This window comes from Fundulus heteroclitus, chromosome 23 (assembly GCF_011125445.2).
Source record: "Fundulus heteroclitus isolate FHET01 chromosome 23, MU-UCD_Fhet_4.1, whole genome shotgun sequence".
In the NCBI taxonomy this organism is placed as follows: Eukaryota; Metazoa; Chordata; class Actinopteri; order Cyprinodontiformes; family Fundulidae; genus Fundulus; species Fundulus heteroclitus.
In genome coordinates this window covers 12954770-12978887 of record NC_046383.1, presented here as the reverse complement: position 1 = coordinate 12978887, position 24118 = coordinate 12954770, and the positions used below count along the sequence as shown (strand labels likewise).

The 24118-nt window shown below is 43.2% G+C and overlaps 1 protein-coding gene across 6 annotated transcripts in view; it reads left to right on the top strand.

Moving 5' to 3' along the window:
- The window catches only part of rapgef2 (Rap guanine nucleotide exchange factor (GEF) 2), an 84985-nt gene extending 61654 nt beyond the window's left edge, over window positions 1–23331 (top strand). For 4 of the 6 annotated variants that reach the window (XM_036127204.1, XM_021320617.2, XM_021320618.2 and 1 more), the window contains 20 exons: window positions 232–384; window positions 468–632; window positions 2233–2340; window positions 2426–2629; window positions 5009–5117; window positions 5257–5533; window positions 5730–5887; window positions 7381–7395; window positions 7709–7949; window positions 8623–9006; window positions 9445–9656; window positions 11770–11893; window positions 12341–12364; window positions 13373–13596; window positions 15206–15373; window positions 15706–15855; window positions 16895–17096; window positions 17193–17689; window positions 19368–19746; window positions 20992–23331. In XM_036127204.1, coding sequence (XP_035983097.1) covers window positions 232–384; window positions 468–632; window positions 2233–2340; window positions 2426–2629; window positions 5009–5117; window positions 5257–5533; window positions 5730–5887; window positions 7381–7395; window positions 7709–7949; window positions 8623–9006; window positions 9445–9656; window positions 11770–11893; window positions 12341–12364; window positions 13373–13596; window positions 15206–15373; window positions 15706–15855; window positions 16895–17096; window positions 17193–17689; window positions 19368–19723 — 3771 coding nt within the window. In that variant the 3' untranslated portion in view covers window positions 19724–19746; window positions 20992–23331. The remainder of the gene's footprint in view (window positions 1–231; window positions 385–467; window positions 633–2232; window positions 2341–2425; window positions 2630–5008; window positions 5118–5256; window positions 5534–5729; window positions 5888–7380; window positions 7396–7708; window positions 7950–8622; window positions 9007–9444; window positions 9657–11769; window positions 11894–12340; window positions 12365–13372; window positions 13597–15205; window positions 15374–15705; window positions 15856–16894; window positions 17097–17192; window positions 17690–19367; window positions 19747–20991) is intronic. The other 2 variants (XM_021320610.2, XM_021320619.2) reach the window with 1 other exon arrangement.
- Window positions 23332–24118: the final 787 nt, after the last annotated feature.

Sequence of the window (24118 nt, the reverse complement as noted above, 5' to 3'; positions counted from 1 at the left end):
TTCATGGAAGAAACCACTTTTGTCGCTTTAAATCCCCTGATTGCGACAAGTTGACAAGAAACTAGAAGGTTCTGCAGAACGATCGACTGGTCTAATAGTCGACCAGATGATCACTGAAATGTGTTTTTCATCATTAGCTGACTCAGCTCAGTGTGAATAAAATATGTTTTTTTTAGTAATTCCCACAGTGGATCACCTCCTAATGAGCTGGATTGTTTTGTGTCGTTTCAGTTCGTGTGCATAGCCCAGCAGGAGTACTGCTGCATCCTCAACCAGGTAGAGAAGAACATGCAGAAGGTTGAGGAGGAAGGAGAGATCGTTATGGTGAAGGAACACCGAGAGTTGGACCGTACCGGCACCAGGAAAGGACACATTGTCATCAAGGTGAGATGTCCACAGTCATTTAGCACGCTGTCTAGTTTTGCTGGATCAACTTCTAAACTCATGCCCTCATTGCTGATCATCAGGGTACACCTGAGCGCCTCACCATGCATCTGGTGGAGGAGCACTCCGTAGTGGATCCCACCTACATCGAGGACTTCCTGCTGACCTACCGGACCTTCCTCTCCAGCCCCATGGTCGTGGGAAAGAAGCTCCTGGAGTGGTTTCACGACCCAAGTCTCAGGGACAAGGTACGGGCAGCAGGACAGAACAGTCGTCCTAATATGGACCGAGATTACTGATCATTCAGGGTTCTGGCTAGAGACGGGCTTCAGGTGAGATGGATGTCAAATCTTCAGAAAAACCTGGATTTTTATTAATGATTCAGATATAAGTTAGGAAGAATCTGTAGTCTTTATCAGACTAAGACTTTATGCTGCATTTAGACAACAGAATGAACACTATGACACTTAAAAAACAGTTGGAAAGCGCATCTCAATGAATTAGAATATCATTATTATTTCAATAATTTATCTCGGAAGGTGAAACCGTCACTGCCATCGTCCATGGAGAGGGGCATAAAAGATGGTAGGAAAGGAAATAATTTATTATTAATGGAAATTAACTGGAAGGGAAAAGTGTGAAAAAAGATGCACAAACACTAGACCACAGGTGTCAAACTCAAGGCCCGCGGGCCAAATCTGGCCCTTCAAGGTAAATTATCCGGCCCTCGAGAGCCAAAAAAAAAAGGCATATATCCTTTTATAGTGTATAAAGTGGCTAAAACTGTGCCTCCTGTAAGTGTAACTCACCCCAAAATCAACTTTTTTTGCAGATAAACTGGGCCTAAGAGTGCTACTTTTATGTTACTGTGCATTTTTTATACTACTGTGTGAACTGGAATGAAATTATGAAATGAAAAGTATCGTCTCTACACGTGCAAGCGGCCCTTTTAATGACTTCATGATGCCAAAGTGGCCCCATATAGAAATTAGTTTGACACCTCTGCACTAGACTTACTGCAGTCTAGAGACGAAGCGCATTCAGGAGTTTGGGAAAGATCCCCATGGTGTGGAGTTAGCTGGATCCTCCACACACAGACGCATCCAGGAGCTTCACCTGTGGCTGTTCTCTTCTTCAGCGTCTCCTGGACCTGAGAACATGTCTTAATCTTCTCAACTGGGCTAAGGAGAAAGAAATCCTGGATTATTGCTCAGATAAAAGCTCTTCTCAGATGAATTTCATGTGGAAATGAAGGTCCATGAGTCTGAAGGAAGAGAGCGAAGGCCCAGAATCCAAGTCTCTTATGACGGTTCCACAGTCGGTGATGATTTAGAAATCCTGATCATCTTCTGGTGCTGGTCCGCTGTGTTTGGTCTAGTCCAAAATCGTCTGTGCCGTCTACCAGGACTGCTGACAGGATCTGTGGAGACTTTCCTGCACAACTGTGCTCCTTCAGGAAGTAGCGACCCCTGCATTAATGACCACCTTATCACTGGTCTTTGTTGGCCTGACGAGAAGACCACAGAGAACCGGTGAAGTCAGAAGGCTGAAAGTTTGGCTTCCTCAGAACGATCATGTCCACACAACGCTACCCTGATGCAGCGCTGAGCGTAGAATATGTGAAAACCCTTTAGTGCGCTGCTTTTTCTGCAATAAATATTCCTGTTTTATAGGTTTTATGTGATACCCTTGGCTATAGGTAAAATGAAAAAGTTAAATTGATCGCTGTAAGTGTAGTGAATCTAAATGAGTTAGACTTTTTGAATAAAACAGCTTTTTGGTTTTAAACGTTGTAACCTGTCTTCACCCTGGATTGCCCACCTGTGCTGATCATGTGACTTTTCTCAGGTTACACGGGTAGTCTTGCTGTGGGTAAACAATCACTTCAATGACTTCGAGGGAGACCCCGCCATGACTCACTTTTTGGAGGAGTTTGAGAGCAATCTGGAGAAAGAAGTAAGTTTTCACGAGCGCCTCAGCAAATGCAGGAAAAGAAGAAAAAACAATCTTACATTTTTTAAATCTTTCTCTTTCTTTGCAGAAAATGTGCGGGCACCTGAGACTGTTAAACATAGCGTGCGCTGCTAAAGCCAAGCCTCGGCTGGTGACGCTCACCAAGCCGTCCAGAGACTCTCCTCTGGCCTTCAGCCTCCTGGGAGGTCAGGAGAAAGGTTTCTGCATCTTCATTGATGCCGTGGAGCCAGGGAGCAAGGCAGCCGAGGCCGGACTCAAGCGTGGAGATCAGGTGACTTTCACATCACCAGACTTAGCAGCATTGCATTTTAACACCCTGCTTTTATAATTCAGACTTTTTCTGGGTGCATTCAGCCCGCCGGCGTTCTCAAAAGCTCTTTAATTTCTTTCTCTCCTGTCAGACACACAGTCCGGCTGTTGAATTTATCTTTTTTTTCCCAGTTGAGGCTCATTTTTGTTGTGAAAATGGTTTTGCATTTGGACCTAGCTAGCATCAGAACGGGGTTCCTTTGGAGGAGTCTGAAACTAGACTTTCCAGTTGCTGGAGACACCCTGTGTGGACTTTCTCCTCACATCTTGACCTCCCAGCCCGTTTCTCTCTCTGCACGCCCCTCAACTGGTAGCCAAGTCTCCTAATCCTGGAAACCATCTCGCGAGTGTCTGGCCGGCGGTTAAGCCCTCCTGACACCAAACATCCTCTGCAGCTGTTTCTCCCAAAAGCAAGGCGATGGGCTGACTTACTCTGCAGCATTTTCCCCCTTTAGCTCAGTCACACCTTCCGCGTTTTATTCACTGATTCAGGAACGTCTAATTCACAGCTTTAATATTAACCTTGGTTTGCTTTTTATGCGACAGAACCATTAAATGTTGCCAAAATAGCGACGTGGACCCTGTAGGTCGGTCCGTTTAGACCTCTTCCTAAATCAGCCAGAGTCCTGGGTCCGCTGTAATGTTCTCTGCTCTGCTACGAGTTTAAATAATAAGTTTAATCATCTCTGGTCAGTCCAGAAAGCAACACAAAAAACAGAGGATTCCAGACCTTGCCTTTTACATTTAAAGTGTAGCTCACCGTCGTGTAAATCCGATACACGGGAAGAGGGGGAGCAGCGACCAGCTTGATTTGTCATATCAGTGCAGCGTTGAATTACGCTTCACTGCAAAACCAAACTAAGTAAAATTTTCTTGAAATGAGTGTATTTGTTGTTGATCTGAGCAGTTAAATAAGAAGATTTGCCAATGGAATGAGATGTTTGCACTTAAAGTAGGAATCAACTCCTCTCTTTCATCTTATTGCAGGTGCAGTAGATCTAATTATCTCATTTTAGGGGTAAAAATACTCATTCCATTGGAAGATCATCTTATTTACCTGCTCAAATCAAGGTCAAATACACTAATTTCAAGATAATTTGACTTATTTTTAGTTCTGTTTTTGCAGTTTGGTAGTTACCACGGTTCGGTCTTTTCATGTAGAGGATTTTCACCCTCAGATTCTATTTTGCCATTCATGTCGTTTGTCATCATAGAGATCTGTAATTTAGTTTTAGCTATATCTTAAATCAGAAGTCATACTAGTCACAGTGACATCACCACTAGCCAAAATGACGTTATAGACATCTATAATTCTGAATAGTTAAACTTGTTGATTAAATGTTAAAACTTCTTGCCATATATCTACAGCAGCAGAGCTACTGACGTCAGTTTCTCCAAATGACGTCACATAAACCTTTGAATTAATAGCAGTACGGATTTGAAACAGGTTCTCCTCCATACCAGAATCTTTGCTCCTCACCTGACCCACATGGAATGTTGCCCAAAAGTTAATTGTAGTCTCACCTGACTGCCAGTGAAAGTCCCAGTAGTTTTTAACTATTTCAAAGCATTTCTTGTTGTGGTTTTAGGACTGAAACGGACTCAGGGTTGGCAGGTTGGACGATATAAAAAAAAAAAAAAAATAGAGATAAAATAGAAATCACATTAATCGATATCGATAATTGCCAACAAATTCAAAACATAGATTTTAAGTGCAGCCCTGGACATTTCATGCTGCTGCTTAGCAACCGATTTTTAGATACAGATACACAAACACTGAATTCAAACTCAATCCTTTGTTAAAACAACTTTTTACCAAAAAAGAAAAAACTGGTCTCTGAGCTCTTTGAAGGGGGCGGAGCGATCCTGAGTCTGCGTTTGTGATTGTTTGGAAGGATGTAATGACTGTAATATTAAGATTTAATGGAGATGTAATATTAATATTAAAATATTAGTAATATTTTAATATTAATATTAAAATATTAATTTCTGAACCTACATTGCTAAAATGCAAAAGGAAGGAAAACTGTTATTCTATTGAACTTCTTTATTGACCCTTTTTCTATCATTGATATATATTGTTATTGAATTATCATCCAGCCCTAGGTTGATAACAGTTGTTCCCAACATGCCACTCTTTGCTGCACCTTACTAAAAGTAAGCCACATGACCCATAGATCAGCTGCATCTCTGATTTCTTTCATGCTGAGAAACATTTGACTGATCTGGGCTGGTAAAAAAACGGAGAGATGCTTTACTTGAAAGCTTTATTTCCTGGCAGAAGAATTGGCTTTCCTAGGCATGTTCAGGTTTTGATACAGCGTGTCTCTTCTTTCTGCAGATCTTGGAGGTAAATGGGCAGAATTTTGAGACTGTCCAGTTCAGCAAAGCCAACGAGATTTTAAAGAACAACACTCACTTATCCATAACTGTGAAAACAAACCTTTTAGGTACGTTTTTTTTCATTTCTATCTCCTGGTTATAATGTATGCTGGCTGTCTTGTAATCGTAACCAGTTAAGCATGTGGATTTTTTTTCCCCCCAAGACTGTAGCTCATCTTCTTTTTTACCATATTACTCTCCATTCAGTGTTCAAGGAGCTGCTAACACGGCCAGAACACGACCACGACCTGGACGGGGATGAGGAGCATGACAGGAAGAACGGGGCTCCTCACCTACCAAAGATCGGGGACATCAAGAAGGCCAGCCGTTACTCCATACCGGACCTGGCGGTGGACGTGGAGCAGGTCATGGGCCTGGAGAAAGCCAGCAAAAAGGCCAAGAGCAACTCAGTCGGAGGGCGCAACAAGCTGAAGAAGATCTTCGACAAGACGCTCACCAGCATCCTCCCCCCCAAACCGTACAAGTAAGAGGACCGGTTGACTTCAGATCCGTCCAATCCGCCCATGTTGTGAAACGAATGGCCCAGAGCAGTTTTACTCTCACATGCGTTTTTTTTTTAAGCTCCTTGCCAACGCAAACGTCGCCCTCTGCTTGTTGCTGACGGAGCTGCTCTCTCGCCCCCCTTTCCCTGCATCCCTCTGTTCTCCTTGTTTCCATAGCGACGTTTGTGTGGGCCAATCACAGGACGACAGCATAGTGGGCATGAAGCCGTCCAAACAGATCCCACCAGCCCTGCCGGTCAGTGGAAACCTGTCGTCGTCGAACCCAGACCTCCTGCAGTCACACCACCGCATCCTCGACTTCAACAACCAGCCTGGTGTGTATTCAGACGCCGTGGGCGCGCAGAGTGACGCTTTAACTAGGCGGCAGCAGTGGGCGTGTTTACTAAGCCCTTAAATACTTCAGCACAAGCACCGTGTTTGAAACTAAATGTGAGAAAGGGAACAAGGTGAGCAGGGGGGATTTTTTTTTTAATAAAGTTTGGGCATATGTTCTCTTTTATATCTAAACTAGACATATATTTAAGCATTTTATTAGAACACCATGAAATGGCAACATCATTCAATGCTGCAGTGACGATGTTACTTGCAATAAATCCAAAAAAAATTTTTTTCTTTTCTTTGCTGAGTCCTTTGATACTGATATCCAAAAGAAAATCAGCCAGAAACAGGAATCTGTCCATTTTTTCTTGATGAACTCTGATTCTGTCAGCAAATCTGATAATAGTAGTAATAATAATAATAATAATGTTACCTTGTTCATTAAATGCATCAAATTTAAATAACTTCACAATTTTTCGTCTGTGAAAGCAACAAACAGGAGGTAGTTTAATGCATTATTTGAGGTTAGGAACATGTGCTTTGGTGCAAAATGGAAATAATTTTCGTGGACTATAAGGCGTAATTAAAAATCATTAAATTTTTTCAAAAATTGATGGTGTGCCTTAAAATCAGGTGCAATTTATCTATGATTACCGTTGTGCTTACTGACTGATTTTATGTGGTACAATGTGCTCAGAAATTTGTTAAAATATGTAAGTACGACTTTGTTAAGCAATCAAGCCGCTCCGCTCGATGGATGTTAAGAGCATTACGGTACACTGTGTCACTACCTGATAGGACCCCTGAGCTGTCTGCAAGACTGCCTGACTGTAATTAATAAACTAGAAGTGCATTTATGTGAGGCAGCCTGGAGTATGTGCTAGCAACAATAAACCTAGTAAGTTAATCCAATATAAAAGTTTATTTTAGCCTTATGTTAGAAACAGGACAGTGTAGTCCAGCTACTCTGTCCTCCTGACAGAGACGGATAGAGAGCTGTGGACATGAAGGAGTGATATTACACAGTTGATGCTCCTTATAATCCGGGGCGCCTTATGGTGCAAAAACATGGTAATTCTGTTTTCTGCCAGATTCAAAACTACTAACTCAATCAAAGATTCATGCTGAAAAAATTTCTTTATTTGTTGAAGTCTCTAGAAAACATTAATTGCAGTTGTCAAGTCAGAGCAAAGCAAAGAAGTATAGCCCTGGTATTTGTGTGATTTGTGCAGGCAGGTTTAGTTTTTAATATTTAGGTGATCAAAGGAAACACTTCCTTTGTCATATTTAACACAGATTTCTTTTATATCAGTTTTGTAAATCCATTAAGAAGCTACTACACTGGCCTCAATAGTTGCCTTTAGTGAAATGCATGTTTTTTTTTTTTTTTTTATAATGTTGTATGAATCTTAACAGGGGAACAGATATAGAAAAGATTTACGGTTTAGACGATACATATTAACTTCCATCATATGTTTTATTGTTTCAGTACCAGTTATCCCGAGTGAGTACCGATTCTTATCATAATTCTGCTTCTCAGCCGTTTTTCTCTGTCGTGCTCAGCCATCTCAGCGATGATTTAGTGAGCAGACGTGCAGAATCAGTGTCACAACCTTTGAGGGACTGTGGGTGATTTAAATGACCTTGTGGGGTGAAACGAAAAAATCAAACATGGGGTTTGGGTTTCATCACGATGACGGTGGTGGGTGTTAAATCTTCTAGGACTTGCTTGAATAATTTTTCTTTCCTTTTTTTTCCACCCAGAATAATGTAGATTTTTGCCGATAAGCTGTAATTTTATCCCCCCCCCCCCCCAGATATGTCAGACCAAGTGTTGCGAGTCTTCAAGGCGGACCAGCAGTCCCGATATATCATGATCGGGAAGGACACGACGGCTAAAGAGGTGGTGGCCCAGGCTATCAGGGAGTTTGCCCTGACTGCTGCGCCGGAGGCTTATTCACTATGTGAAGTGTCTGTCACCCCTGAGGGCGTCATTAAACAGAGGCGGTTACCTGATCAGCTCTCTAAGCTTGCTGACAGGATTCAGCTGAGTGGCAGGTAAGGGTCTTCTGAGGAAACCTATTTTAATGCTTGGATTTTCCAAATTCCACAGGCAACTGCGTGTAATTGATTCTCTGTCCAATTAGCAGTCAGGCATTTAAATGTCTTTATCTTGAACTGCTGCTAAGCTTCAAAACTAGGACTGTGCATAAAAATCGATACAAAGATTAATATCGATGTTTTTAAAAACGATTTATTATCGATATTCTGGCTTTCAATATCGATATACCTCCCAACCTCTAGGGGGCGTTATTACATCGCTCCATTACTGTTCACAGTGAGGAAGTGCTAGTAAGACGAATTTGCGGAATGGCCGACAGGGTTTTAGAAGCGCCTTTGTCCCTAAAATCAGATGTTTGAACACATTTTGGGTTTCTGTGATATTTTAAATGCATTGAACATTGAATATTGAATGCATTGTTCAATAAATTGAACATAAATATATTTGGCTGTTTTTTTGATTGAATGACTTTGAGCATTAATTTGAAAGTAATAAATATCGATATTGGAGTCAAATCAAATCAAGCTGAGCTATATCGAAAATCGTATTGTATCGTGAGCTATGTATCGAGAATTGTATCGAATCGGCTCACTCTAGATGATACCCAGCCTTATTCAAAACTAAGTAAATTCTTATAAAATCAAATTTGAATCCCTTCTGTGCCGTTAGATACTACCTGAAGAGCAACATGGAGACGGAGACACTCTGCTCGGATGAAGATGCCCAGGACCTCCTGCGAGAAGGCCAGATCTCTCTGTTGCAGCTCAGCACGGTGGAGGTGGCCACCCAGCTCTCCATGAGAGCCTTCGAGCTCTTCTGTGCCATCGAGCCCACCGAATACATCGACGACCTGTTCAAGCTGCGCTCCAAAACCGGCTCCGTCAGCCTCAAGCACTTCGAGGAGTCCATCAACCAGGAGACCTTCTGGGTGGCGACGGAGGTGGTGCGGGAACCCAACCAGCTCAAGCGCATGAAGATCGTCAAGCACTTCATCAAGATCGCGCTTCACTGTCGCGAGTGCAAGAACTTCAACTCCATGTTTGCCATCATAAGGTTAGACAAAGCAAAAACATATAAATATCAGGTTTCTTCACTGCAAAAACAGATCTAAAAATAAGCAAAATATTCTTAAAGTTTGCGTGTTTATGCTTGATTTGAGCAGGTAAATAAGATCATCTGCCAATGGAATGAGTATTTTGTCTCCTAAAATAAGATAATTAGATATACTGCACTTGAAATAAGATGATGGAGATGAATTGTTCATGTTTTAAGTCCAAAAATCTTATTCTATTGGAAAATCATCTTATTTACCTGATCAAATCAAGGACAACTACACTAATTTTAAGAAGATTTTACGTATTTCTAGTTCTGTTTTTGCAGTGTTAAGCCATTACTTGCATTCTTTTATATTTTCTCTCTGCTCAACTCACTCCACGATTTGTACAAAGTATGAGTTACATCTAAAGGAACTTCTTGTGGTTCTCCTCGCAGTGGCCTGAACTTGGCTCCCGTCTCCAGACTAAGGGGAACGTGGGAGAAATTACCAAGCAAGTACGAGAAGCTGTTCGGCGACTTGCAGGATCTGTTCGACCCCTCTAGAAATATGGCCAAGTACAGGAACGTTCTGAACAACCAGAACCTTCAGCCACCGATCATCCCCCTGTTTCCGGTGATCAAGAAGGACCTCACCTTCCTACATGAAGGTACGTTACTTCTCATTGTTTTTAGGTCATTTTCATTCATGGCAGTTCTGTTCATATTTGGACCAAATAGAAGAATAGGACATTACTTTCAATGGTCCGTTGTTAAAATATCACAGAAACTGCTATGAACTGACTCACAAAATGTCCGGAAGTAAGCGGCTTCTGTTTAAAATTATCAAAACTGGCAATGCCATGGAAAAGGTGCTTCAGAACAAGCACTCAGTTCATGTGTATTCATTATTTGGCTAAGATAACCAGAAATGTCTCAGAACTAAATCCTAAAAAAAAATAAAAAATTCCCAGTCATTTAAAACTGAAGATCTCTCAATTGGAATAAAAGAAGCAGATTTTGTGACATTTGACGACGTTCAGTAAAAGTTACAATTTGCCTACATGTAACAAAATCTATAATTTTACAAGTAAATTTTGAACAGGTAATGGTTTAAAACGAGTCACTGCTAAGCTAAGCTAGATTAGCTAAGCTAGCTAGGCTTTACTAAATACGCTTTTTTTCTTTGCCTTTTGGAGCTGTTAAGAATTACTGGGTGGCAAGAGCAGTGTTGGCTTTTTGTTGTTCAGGAAATCCAGCACAAATGTTAAGTTAGTTTTATACAAGATGCAAGGGTGCAGGCCCAAATGGGGGCAGTCATGCCGTCCCCGCCACTGTTCACGGACCGCACACGGTATCGCGCATCGAGGCCGTGCACCTGCGAGTTTTGGTAACTTGGCACGGACCATGCTCGCAAATTTCATTCAAAATGGGGGAATTCAAAGGAGCCCTCGCCGAGCAAGTTCCTCTGTATGGACATGAAATGGCACAGAAGTTTGCTGGTAAAGATTCTCAGTCATCCAGGTCATTTGATTGAATTAGCATGTTATCTAAGCCATTGCAAGGCCTTTGTTGGGCAATGGTATAAAGCTTGTTACTCCACATTACTCCAGACTTTTTGAATTCAGCTTCGGGGAGAGGAAGCGAAACGTCTTCCACTACGGAAAACAAGTCCAGTTGCTTTTGTTTTTAACACCATATGCAAAGGAATCAGCTTTTATCTAGTAAAACAGTGTTTTTTTATACATTTTATTTTTTAAAAAAAGTTCTGAATGCAACAATTGAACAAACTATCTTGTTCTATGTCTCTAACCCTCTGTTTATTTCTGCTCAGCTGCCATAAACACACTGACTATTGTTCATAATTGTTTACAACACTGCGCATGGCCATTTTGAAAGTGTGGCATCAACCGTTCTCTTTTGACTGCGTTTCCACTGGTTATGTTGAGTACTTTCGTGCTTTTAGAGAATACTTCACCTACGTCTGCGTCAAGGGGTTGCTGTGAGCAGGTCACTTAAAAGAACTATAGCTGATTTGATTTTTGTCTCTTTGAAGCAGCGTTGGGTTAAGTTTTGACCCAAGTATTACCTTAACTTTAAACATATTAAATGCTTTTTCAGGTTAGTATGCAGCACTTGCCACGTATTGATACTCCGTGCAGGCTATCCTTCTTTAAAACTGGCCAATGTAACATGAGAGGTGCTTAGTTACCTGTTCACATCGAGAAAAAACACTAATATAAAGAAAACTTTACCTACTTTTAGTTCCCTTTTTACAGTGTGGAGTCATATTACACACTTGGGAAGAATATTTAATGGGCCTTATAATCCGGTGCACCTTATGTTGGACATAAACACACATAGACACGTCAATTCACGGTGGGCCTTATAATTAATAATAAAACATACGGTAATTCAGGTGTATTTAATTGAATCATGACCAGCTAAAAGTAACGTGTTGTCTTTGCAGCGTGTTTAGTTTCATCTTTTGTTTTGACTGCATGAACTTGACAGACTAGAAACTGTTCATACTGTTGTTGACATTTTATGAACATATAGTTTATAAAATGTGCCAATGTAAAAAAATTCTAGTTCGAAACTGTTGTAAAATGTAAAAGGGATTCTGGGTAATCTTCAGGGCAACTGCTTCGGTGCATTTTTTCATTCTTAAAAGGCAACAGGGAACATTTGAGAACCACTTCCTACACCGACAAAACCCTGCTCTCCTTATTTTATTTCTAATTCTTTAAAAACTGAAATCCTTCTCATGTGCTGAATTTACAGGCAATGACTCCAAAGTGGACGGCCTGGTGAACTTTGAGAAGCTTAGGATGATTGCCAAAGAAATCCGTCACGTGGGCCGCATGGCCTCCGTCAACATGGACCCGGCGCTGATGTTCCGGACCAGGTAGGGAAGCCGTGTCTCAGGCAGGAAACGTTGGCAAAGCCCCGCTCTGCCCTTTAGGAGCGACCAGCTCTCCTCAGACTAACCGGCTCTGTGGGGTCAGCAGGTCCACTTAGAGTCAGCCGGGTCCCTGCATCACGCTTCTCCCTCAGCAGCTGTTCCTTTTGGCCACTGTTCTCTCGAGCAACTGTTTCCTTAAAGGCGCTGTTGGCGTTTAGAAGTGCTGAGAGCTTTTTGTGATAGTGGGTCTTTGTCTCATGACGCCTTCTTAGCCAAGTGAATATCCTTTCTGCTGACTTTCATGTGGGTGTGGTGTAATTGCTTCTCTTTGGTGATCTTGGTGGTCTTTCCTGTCCTAAGCTTTGTCTCCTCTCTTTCTCTTTGCTCTTAAACCCTTTGCCCCCCCCCCCCCATCCCCCACACTTCTGTTTGTGGCACTCCACCTCCTAGGAAGAAGAAATGGAGAAGTTTAGGGTAAGTTTGGCGACAGCTTGCATTGTGGCCTGTCTATCTGCCCACTTTTGTTCTCCTTTGCTTCTTTTCCAAAACCTTCATTTATTTTTTTTTTATTAACCAGCTTTGAGTTCCTCCCACTAATTCTGCTCGACACTAACCTCAGGACACTGAATGAACTGACTGTAACAAAGGTCACACCGGTGGCCGCTGTGCTTGCATTAGCAGACGTCACCTTCAGTCATGTTGTTTTTTCAACAAGCTGCATGCAGTCTCAGTTTTAGAGTGTTGCATCTCTTTTAGTTTGATCCCCCAGCGGCGATTCAGTGCAGATCCTGTATGTTTTCACATGTTTTTCCATTCTTTACATTCTTGTGGTCGAATCATGCAACACGTTGTTTCCAGAAGGACACATTCAACCCAGAATGTTTCTGTCAGCCATAATTATGTCCCCTAAAATACACTTTATGCATCGTATTTATGAGCTTGTTTTCCACTATGATAAGGAAATATGCTGATCAGAGAAATAAAATGTAAATGCTTAAAACGTTTCCGTGCAACGAGCTAAACTTCTGTCCACTGACGGGAGCGGATGTGGCTGTAGGTTGAACCCACAGGCAGTCGTCAGGTTGCTTTTTGCAGCTTTTACTACGACTACTACGGACTCAAGCCACAGAAATGTAAACCCTGACTTTGCTCCAGTAGTCGCCCCTTTTTTACTCCTCTGTTGTTTGACTCCAGCTGTCCGCCCTCGTCCCCGCCCCGCCGCCTGGAATGACTGGAATGTGTTCGAGTTGAGAGAAAAGCCTAAAGCTGCCTTCTGCATGTCTCAGTTTAAACACCGTGCTCACTGTTTCCCCCTACAGTAGAACAGTCTCACTCCAACCCCTAAAAAAATAAATACTAATGTACTCTTTCTGGCAGTTTATTGATTCTTTCTGTACATCTTTCTGTTTCTCTGTCTGCACCCGAATCCCCTTTTCCTCGTTGTTTGTTTTGTTCTGCGTACTCTCACGCGTACCTGAGCAGGTCTTTGAGCCAGGGCAGCGCCAACGCAGCCGTGCTCGACGTCAGCCAGACGGGTGGCCACAAGAAGCGGGTGCGACGCAGCTCCTTCCTGAACGCCAAAAAGCTCTACGAGGACGCGCAGATGGCCCGGAAGGTCAAACAGTACCTGTCCAACCTGAGTCTGGAAACGAACGAGGAGAGCCTCCAGACGTTCTCCCTGCAGTGTGAACCCTCCATCAGCACATGTACGTGCAGCACACAACACTCCCCATGTTGGAACGGGTTTATAGTTGTACATTTAAACGCCGTATGCAGTCGTATGTGCTACTTATTCCTTTCAGTTGTATTCAGCCACATGGTGTATATTCTCAGTGACAAACTATAAAGAAATACAAACGCTTGGGCAGAAAGAAGTCCCCTCTCTTCTGCAAAGAAGTTTGCAGAAGAGAGGGGACTATTCGCTTGGAACACAAACTTTACCATGAATGCATTAAAAAAAGTGTCTGAGTTGGTAAAGTAAAGATTTATGACATGATGCATATCAGGGGAAATGCCTGAGAGTCCAAATCTGGAGACCTAACAAAGCGACCTGCTTTGGAGGGATTTAAAAAGCGCTCTCACTGCAAAAAGGGAACAAAATATAAGTAGTTTTCTTGAAATGAGTGTGATTTGTCCTTGTTTTGTGCAGGTGAATAAGATGATCTGCCAATGGAATGAGTATTTTTAGCCTTAAAATAAGATATTTATTTTAATAATTAATTAATAATAATTATTATTTTTTTAAGTGCAGAAATCTTATTCCATTAGCAGATATTCTCTTTCGTCCGCTCAGATCAACTGCAAATAAACTCATTTCAGGAGGATTTTACTGACTTTTCGTTCTTTTTTGCAGTGCTGGTGAATTGCAAGCAGGCACAGTTTATAACAAAGAAGCATTTTACTGTTTGTGGCAAAGAAAATTTATTGAAAACACGAAAAAGTCTGGCTGAACCTGTGATTTCTGCTTCCTTCGTGACCAGCGTGGTCACCCTAATGTACACAGGTGTCGCCAAAATACTTCAGTTGTTGTGTAGCACTCGCTTTGCTCCACATTAGCCTTGTTTTACAGGTGAGTTTACCTGCATTTCAGTTCAGTAGCGGTCAAAACGTCGGCCTGAGGACGCCATCTGCCACAGTACGCCGACCTGAACACGTAGGCCTGTTGGGCCCCTAAAAGTAAATAAAGCCTTTATAGAGGCTCTGAAAATCACTTAGAGTCAATGCTACACATGTCGTGGATTAAAGGGAAGTCAGAACACCGATCAAATCAGGTAGCAGCCCACAATTTAAGCCCTCTGTCCTTCATTTTGCTCAGACACAGAGAAAAAAGAAACATATGTGATGGTTTTTGATCCAACACAGTTTGATCCAATGGCCGAATTGCCTCCTCAGCGTTTAGTCAGGTTCTACAGAGTCCTGTTAGCAACCGAAGTGTGATTCAGGTGTGTCTAAGGAGAGGCTGCTCTCGAGGAATGACGTCCAACAGATTTAACGCGGTGCGCTGACGTCAGAAGAGTTGTCGCGCTGATAGAGGATGAATTTAACTGATAAACCTGCTGCTCACATTATTTATCCACTTTGAAAAACAATAGAAACACAGATTATGTGTTTCACACTTTCAATATTTATACGCTTTACAGATTTAGAATATAACATGTGCCGCTGAAAAATTGATGATTTATTGCATTTATATCAAAAATAAAAAAGTTAATTTCGCCCAGTTTGCTGTCAACTGCTTTCTTGAACTTCTGCTCAATCCGTTGTCTTTGTTCCTGAGAAATAAAAACCAACTGCTGCCCTTCACGTCCTCCTCAGTACCTAAGAATGCTGGTGGGAAGCGACCAGACACGTCTCCGGTTGTATCCAGAGCAGCCAGTCAGCAGCGGGGCCAGCTGGCCAAGGGGGGCCAGGCCCTGCAGGTTCCCACCGTGGCCCTCTACCCGTCCCGGAAGAGAGTGCCGGTCAAGGATCTGCCACCTTTTGGTAAGAGAATCATTAAGGACCAGCCTTTCAGGTTAGATGTAGAATATGTTTTAATCAGAGCTGCAGGGTAGATAATATTTAATGAGAATAATGTTTTTTTTTTGTGTGTGTGTAGCTTAGTGGAAACTGAATTTCTTTTTCTCTCCATGCAACCACTGCATTGTGTGGTTTTCCTTCATTAAGCCGTCTGCAAATAAGTTTCTCCTCTGTAGCAACGCTGCCACCTAGAGGCCGCCTGCCAATGAGCGGATAGCAGAACATGCAGCTTGCTCCCCCCTCTCCCCCTCTGTTCCTCTTGCTGATTATGCTTGTTGTGTTGGAAACGTCTCCAGGCACCAGTTCGCCTCAGTCTCTGAAGAAGATCCTGTCCCTGTCTGAGGAGGCGACCGAAAGACACCGCAGGCAGCCAGAGGACACCATGTCCAACGCCTCCTCCCAGCTCTCCTCTCCTCCCACCTCCCCTCAGAGCTCGCCCAAGAAGGGTAAGCCAATAAGCCCCCCCCCCCCCCCCCCCTCTCTCTCTTTGAACTCTGTCTCTGTTGCTGGAGCTGCTCGTGCCACCTGGTGGTTGCCAGCTATAATGTTTTATATCCCTTCTTTCTCCTTAAGTAACCATACCTCTAAATTTATTCCCAAAATAACAGTTTTTTTTTTTTTTGTCATTTCTAATCCTAATATTTGGTTTTACTAAAAGGAAAAAATAACTAACAAGCATTTTTTTCTTTATTTCCTTTTGTGTTGTTAACATCTTGAATCTTTTATAAACGCAGTTTTTGGCAGCATTTAAAAGATGAATCATTTAAAAAAATGATGCTTGTGAATTAGGAAATAAATTACTGACAGAGCTGACACCTGCTTTAGTTATTCTAAGTAGTTATTTTGGCCTAAATGACAAAGCCTCAATGATTATTATAGATAGATAGATAGATAGATAGATAGATAGATAGATAGATAGATAGATAGATAGATAGATAGATGGATAGATATCTTTATTGTCATTTTGCATGCACAAAGTGCGTACAGAACGAAATTTCGTTTGCATACAGCTTGAAAAAAAGTCACTCTAGAAATCACTCTGAAAATCACAGTAGATTGCACTATTTTTCAGGATAAAGATAAAGATGCAGCAGCGATTTATGTAAACGGTTGAGATGAAAAACCAGTGTTACAATGTAAACAATGCAGAGGAAATAGAGATGCATTAGTCAGATTTAGTAACTTTTACCTGGAAATTTTGGATCACCAACCTTAAAACCATCGATAACAAAATCCTTTCCTTTCTCCTTGCTGCATAAATTGGTCGACCTGTCTTGATAAAAATGTTTGTGGTAACTAAAACAGGACGCTCTCCCTCTGCGTCGCTGAAAATCCTCCAGTTGTGGAGCAAAGTTTTAACCCGCTGGCTTTTTTTTTCTGCATCACATCACAAAATAGCTCTTTTCCCTCCAAGGTTAATTAAAAATAAGGAACTAACTTTAACAGCAGCTCCCATCTGAGACCGCTCTGTGTTTGTGGCTCCAGGTTACGGCAGGACGGGCGACGCCTACTCGGACTCCGGCCACAGCGAGATCTCGTCTCGCTCCAGCCTCGTCAGTAACTCCTCGTTCGACATGGCGCAGGAGGAGAGGAGACTCCGCCACTCCGGAGGGGTCGGAGAATCCCACGTGGGGGGGCCTCGGCTGGAGAGAAGAGCCACGACCGACCCTGACCAGTACAGCCTGGGGTGGGACGACTGCACGTTTAGATTGAAGGGCGGGGAGAGGCTGGAAGTAGAGTCGTTAATATGAGGTTTGTTTCCTGTCCTGTTTTTTTATCTCAGGTCGTATTCCTCCATGCAGGACTGTCGGGGCATCTATGCCAGCGGCTCCACAGTGCTCTCCTCGCCCAGCTCCGAGGAGCTGACTCAGGATCAGGGAGATCGCGTGTCCCTGGACGCTGCCGACAGCGGCCGCGGCTCCTGGACTTCCTGTTCCTCTGGTTCCCACGACAACATCCAGAACATGCAGCAGGGCCGCAGCTGGGAGCTCGGCATCGGGGGGCTGTCTTCGGCGTCGGAGGCCTTATTGGGGGGCCCCGCGGCGCTGTGGGCGGCGCAGGCCCGGGGCAGCTGGGCGTCGGCCAGCTCCTCCTCCTCCTCAGCCGCGTACTGGGGGGAGGAATCGGAGGGAGACACGGGAACGATCAAGAGGAGAGGAGGAAAGGACGTCAACGCCGACCCAGAGACGAGCAGCATCACGTCCACCGGGTCGGAGGAGGCCAAGCAGCTCGGCCGGCCGTCTCCGTCACCCATCACAGCTGGGGGTAAAGGCTTTATTTGTGAGTGTTGGTTCATGTCCCGTCAACCAGTTAATCAATCAATCAATCAACCAATCAATCATTAATCAATCAATCAATCAATCAATCTGTATTCATACGGTCAGGTGTAACGCAAACTGTCTTACTGAGGTTAAAAACAATACATTAAACCACAACAAAATGATCAAAACCAAAATCAAGCAAGGAGAAAGAAAAAACTGTAACTTATATTCATAAGAAAACAACTTAGAATTAAATGTGAGTGAAATCAAGCTGTCATAGCAGATGAGGAGCTGCCTGGTTGACTTTAAGACTGTCTGAGCAGGAAGTAAGAACTGCAGCAGTAAACATGCAGCGTAATACGTGTTTGTTAGTTCTGCCTTTTAGATCGTTCTTAACTGATCCGCAACAAGCCTGATGGCAGGAGAACCAGCAAATTCTCCTCCCACCTCCACAGCCTGCATGCTTGTGTCCTCAGACAGAAAAATCAGGACGTTCAGAGTCAAACTGTCAATGTTAGAAATAAATCGGTCCTTGTTTTGTTTTGGCTCCCATGGCGAATGCAGAAACGTCGATCTGCCCGCCTCCGTGTCCTCCATTCAGCTAACGATGATACATCGCCGCAGTATTAACCAGCTTCTATAGGAGATTTAATGTTAATAATGTTTATTGTTTTTCTGTTAAATAAACGGGAATAATGGGTGCTGGTAGCCAGTGGTAACGTAGTGAAAAAAGCAGATTCATTGATTTCAGCAAAGCGAGTAAAAAAAAAAAAACTAATTTAGATTTATTACACACACAGAGTGATTTAGTGTTTGTTTCTGCAAATATTGATGATTATGGCTTACAAATAATGAAAACTTCTATCCAGTTTTCCAGAGAAAGAGAATATTGCGGAAGACCAATCAATAAAGGAGTGTTTATGCAGACATTTGGTTCTACTGAATGTATTACGCTGTATATGCAGTATTAGCGGGGGCTCCTGTTGGGATTTATTGCAACAACGTGGCTGGATGAGACTTCAGAGGTCGCTTAGCACAAGACATCCATCAGCGGTAGCCAGTGTTTTAGGACTCGAGTCCGAGACTCGAACTCGAGTCCGAGTCATTAGCTAAATTTAGAGACTCGTGACTTGACTTGGACTTGACTCGGACTTGAACACTTGTGACTCGAACCTGGACTCGGACTCGAGGCATAGTGACTTGACTACAACACTGGCGGTAGCTTGTGACTCCTGAAGCCGCAGTGAATCTCCCTCAAACTCTGGAATGAGCTTTGCTTTAAAATCCCCTCAAGGCAGATTAATTTGCACAGGCAAACCTTTCTCACATGTTTTTCTTCCACTAAACCTTCTGTTAATATGCAAACAGCCATGATCTGCAGTGGCTTATTCTCCATGAGGACGTTGTCAGCAGTTGTCTATAATCACTCACAGGAACAGATGAAACACTTGAACTATAACACTCTGATAAATCCTTCATTTTTAGTTTTTTTTAACTGAATTTCTAAAATAAATTACCTTTTCATTGATGTTCTATCAGACAGGGCTCCACCTATCTGACCTTCCTGTCCACATATAATCAGGCAGTTGAAAAGAGGACCTAAAACGCGGCGTTTGTCCGTTACGTTGTGTTCTAAGTGGATCCGTGTGTCATCTAGCAGCTGGTGCTGATCGTTATGCTCTCTTGTGTTCGCTCAGCTCGAAAGGAGGGCCGCTACCGTGAGCCTCCCCCGACTCCCCCCGGCTACACCGCGCTGACCATTTCTGACCTGGCCGAGGGACAGCACCCGCCGCCGGCCGCCCCCACGCCGCCGGCGAGCCACTCGAGCCGCCGGCCGCCCGACTACACCACGGCTCTGCAGCGCTCCCGGATGGTCACGCAGTCGCCCGACTCTCACCAGGCCCACCAGGCCTCCAAGCATCGGGGGGGCAGCCTCCACCGCACCCGCTCCCCTGCAGACGAGCAAGAGCCCGAGGAGGAAGAGGAGGGTGAGTCCTTGCCTCCAAAACTAGTCGCTGTGAGGAAGCCGCTGGCACAGACTCCCAGACCGTGAGCGCCTGTGGGACGGACAGGCAGGTAACGAGCTGATCCTCGGTGAACCTGCATGTGAGCAAACACCAGGACTGCCACTGACCTCACGGTGCGCACCCCCCCCCCCCCCCCCCCCCCAGCACCAGCAGAGTCCGAGCCCCCCGTCACAACAAGGCGGCCTGCATGATTCCCACATTACTCGGTTTCTCACTCCTTCTCTGACACGACACCCTGCTCTGCTCACTCTTTCCTCACACACACGTCAGTGGGGGGGGGCCGTCAACGTTCTTTGCACCTTTGCAGACGACCTCAAAAACCTGCACCTCCTTTCTCCTGGGCCGGCACGCACGCGACGCCTTCATCATCCGGGCCGTTCGGATAGTTTGAGTCAATGTTCAGCTGCTGGAAAGAGAGAAGCTGAGAATTTAAACCTGCGGCCCCAGGGCTGATTTTTGTATGGTCCATTAAATAAAAACACAGGTTCTTAGCACAGTGACCAATATGTAGAGTTTCAACTAATTATGGATATTTTAAGCTCTTTTAACTTGGCAGAAAAAGAGACTCACACATTTAAGACTGCAAAAAGGAAAGGAAACCTTTGTTTTTATTCGTAAATAAGATTATCCGTCTATGGAATGAGTATTTTCACCCCTAAAATAAGATAATTAGACATACTGCACTTGAAACCAAATGACAAAGATGAGTTGTTCCTGTTTTAAGTGCAAAAAGTTTATTCCATTGGCAGATAATCTTATTTTTCTGCTCAAATCAAGAACAAATACACTAATTTTAAGAAAATTTTACTTACCTTTAGTTCCTTTTCTGCAGCGTATACGGACAGAGAATCAGAAAACGTTTCTGAACATAACCCCCGCCGAGGTCGGGTCCTAGCAGGTGGCCGTTCACACTGAGCCTGGTTCTGGTTCTGCTGGAGGTTTCTTCCTGTTAAAGGGGAGTTTTCCTCTCCACTGTCGCTACATGCATGCTCAGTATGAGGGATTGCTGCAAAGCCAAAGACTCAATGCAACCTGCTGGGTTTCCTAGAGAGAAAACCTTTAACCAACCTGTCTGGAGGGGTCAGTAGAACTGACTGTAAATGCGAGAAGACCTGCTGTGAATCTATATAAATAATCTGAAGATTTCATTTTAGGATGACCTAAAGTAAAACACTGAGGGGAAAGGTTCCTGTGCTCTGCCTACCATTTAGTTAGCCCTGCTGCTGCTGACTGCTTTAAAACTTTAAACATCCGTCTGGATTTAATTTAACCCCATGTGTCTTTCTGTCCACAGAGGATGAGCAAGTGTCGGCGGTCTGAGGCCCCACAGTGGACGTGGTTTGGTGAGCCCCGCCCCGGCGGTTTGGGCCGGGCCGGATTAAAGAGACACACCTACGGACTTGTCCACGGTTGCCTGCCTGCCTGCCTGCCTCCTCCAGTCGGTGGATTCCTGGTTCCTCGTCTCCCTCCCCTGCCTTAAAGCATCATGGGGGGTTTGATGACCCTGCATGCAAAAAAAAAAAAAATTAATTTACTGTGAAGAAGAGACGGAGAGAAAGGTCAAAGACAATGACGAAACGCCTGGCACTTTGGACAAATAAAATACATTTTTAAGAACGGACTACCGAAGCATAAACTGAAAGACAAAAACCCCAAACCCACCGCTGACGCAGCAGAACCGTGACGTGTCGAGTTCCAGCCGCACTTTCTCGTTTTCTTCCTTCGAAGCGGAGAACCCGAACAATTAAGAACAAAACAAGACTATTGTTAAAGACGGAGAGAAACGGCGGTTGACTTCTTCATCTTCAACTTCCCTCTAGATTTCTTCCCGTTTCTGTTTATTATTGTTATTATTTTCTTCAGTTTTCTTCGAATGATTGCACTCAACGACACGTCTCCGCCTGGACTGAAACAGCCCGTCTGTTGTTTAGTGTTTGAACTTTAAATCCAGTATTATCTCATGTTCACGCGTGAACTTTTTTTTTTTTTTTTTTTTTTAATCACTTGTTAGTTTAAATTTAAAAACAGAAAAAAAAGCTAGGAGGAGAGCTCAGTGTGAAGAACCATCATGCAGTATACTGACACGCACACATTTTTATCTGCCAGTACAAAGAGAAATCTACTCTAGGTCTAATCCTTGCACTTTGAGCACAATCCTAGATGTTTGGCTGTCTGAATACCAGGGTATGAGCCAACCGTTATGCCGGAGCTCGCCTCCTCTCTGATCCAGCAGAACGCTTTAGGCTTCGGGGGATGAGGGGGGGAAAAAAAGCACACTCGCTGAAAATCATGTACGATTCTGTCATCGTCTCCCGCGAGCTAAAGCTACGGCAGGAGTTTCCGGCTCGTTTCTGAGCATCTTTTAGTCTCTGTGATGAGAGATCGCAGGAGATCGAGGGGGTGGAGCACGTTTCAGGAGGTAAGGTGTAAATCTGAGCTCCATTCGACCATATTTATTTCCTACGGACACGAAAGCATCCACTGAATTCAGATCTGGCCGTTTTCCAACCTGAACAAGCATCCCGTGAACGTCCAAGCGCCTTAAAGATGCCACGGTTGCAATCATGTCTTTACACGGTCATTCGCAATGCAGATCAAGCTGTTCTGGAATGAAATGCCTTATTTATGACGTTTTCCCAGGCTCATTAAAAATAAAAAAAGATTACCACCAGACTGAAACAGTTGAAGCTTAGAAGTTAGTTGTTTTTTTTCCTGTGTTTTGGTTTTTATTCTGGTTGGTTTGTGGCTTCGGCCCTCTGTGTGCTACCAGGTGGTAGATGATGTCTACACGCAGATGCTCCATGTTTCCATCTCTGCTCTCGTGCGACTAGATTCATCCTCAGACCTACTTCCTGTCTGCTACAAACATCTGAGGATCAAAGTGTTTCTCTGGCCGTCAGTGGAAGTGATTTTTCTTTGTTTTTTTCTGTCTTTGACTCCGGTGGAGAAGGTGACAAATGAAGTATAGTTATCATTTTTTTTTTGTTTTGTTTTTTTCTTTCAAAGCTGCCAATCGCCACTCTTCAAATAATCTTATTGTGAAAAGAAAATGAACGTTTTGTTTCCTTCTATCACAGCATCCCACTGATCACATTGATCAGCCCTGGAAGCTACAGACTGAGTAAAAACATGAGTGACTGCAGTGTTTCTACACACTAATAATTTCCTGGGTTTCTTTTTTTTTTTTTTTTTTTTTTGTAACGGCTGCAGATAGATTGTTAATAATTTGTTTGTAATACAGTTGTGACATGCATCATTTTTGCTTTGATTCAACTCTGAAGATAATGTGCATATTAGCGGGTCGAGTCGTAGTTTGAAAAACATAAAGTTGCACAAAAATGTCCAAGCATAAAGATGTGTAGTGGGTAGAACTGCTACTCCGTTCGGTGTGTGATGTCAGTGAGGTGTGTACATTTAGCTGGTGACGACCTTCTTTTCTTCATTCTTTCTTGGACTACTTTAACCTGTATGTCTTTTAAAAAGACAATTGGTGGAGTACGTATCAGTTGTTTTTGTATTTTTAATACAATAATTGTAAATATTGGTTATATTTTTGTTCAAATGTAAAATGTTTATGCCTCAACATCCAGTTTATATGAAGCTGGGAATCAATAAATACTGCGTAAAGACCCAGGTTGAAATGTGCTTATTCGTTTTTTTGAGCCTCTTCCAGGTTTTCCCTCCGTTAAAATTCCTAATTTTCTGTCTGATCACGTTGTGTCAGAATTAATAAAACCGTTTCTACCTGCTTTCATTTACTTGTTAGAAGTTGTTTTGTCATTGTGGCGCTTTCAGCCGTTCCAAATCTCATTTGTAGTTTGGCTTTTATTATCAGCACCATTTTTTTAATAACACTGAGGAGCTACAGACCATTACTGCGCTCTGCTTATTACTTCTGGGCAGCTTTTTAGACACACGTGTCACAGTTTCATCCCTTCTGCAACAAGAATGATCTATTTAGTCCTTTTACACCAATTTTTAGGCATATTTTATCTTGAAAGGAAGTGAGTTAAGGAATTAATTGAATTTACTTGCATCAACGTTAGTTAAGTGATGCTTTCATGCACTGTGTAAAAAGACAAACTGGTTTCCCTCACTGTCACACTTGAAATCAGTCTAAACTGGTTAAGTTTAACACTTTGTTTAGGTTTTCTAAATGCCCAAATATTGTTTTTGAGGTTTTGTTAACATGTCCTTTGGTATTTTGTAGAATTGTATGTTGAACTGTTTGACTTGCGCTGAGGACCCATTTGCATCCAAGCTTTAACTTCCTGGCTGACGCTCTGGGCCTCAGTATTTCCCAATAATAATCTTTCCTAATGATGTATTTTGTGACGCACGTCAGTCCCTCCTGCAGCTGAACACCCCCACAGCATGATGCTGCCACCACCATACTTCACTGCTGCGATGGTCTCCGACTT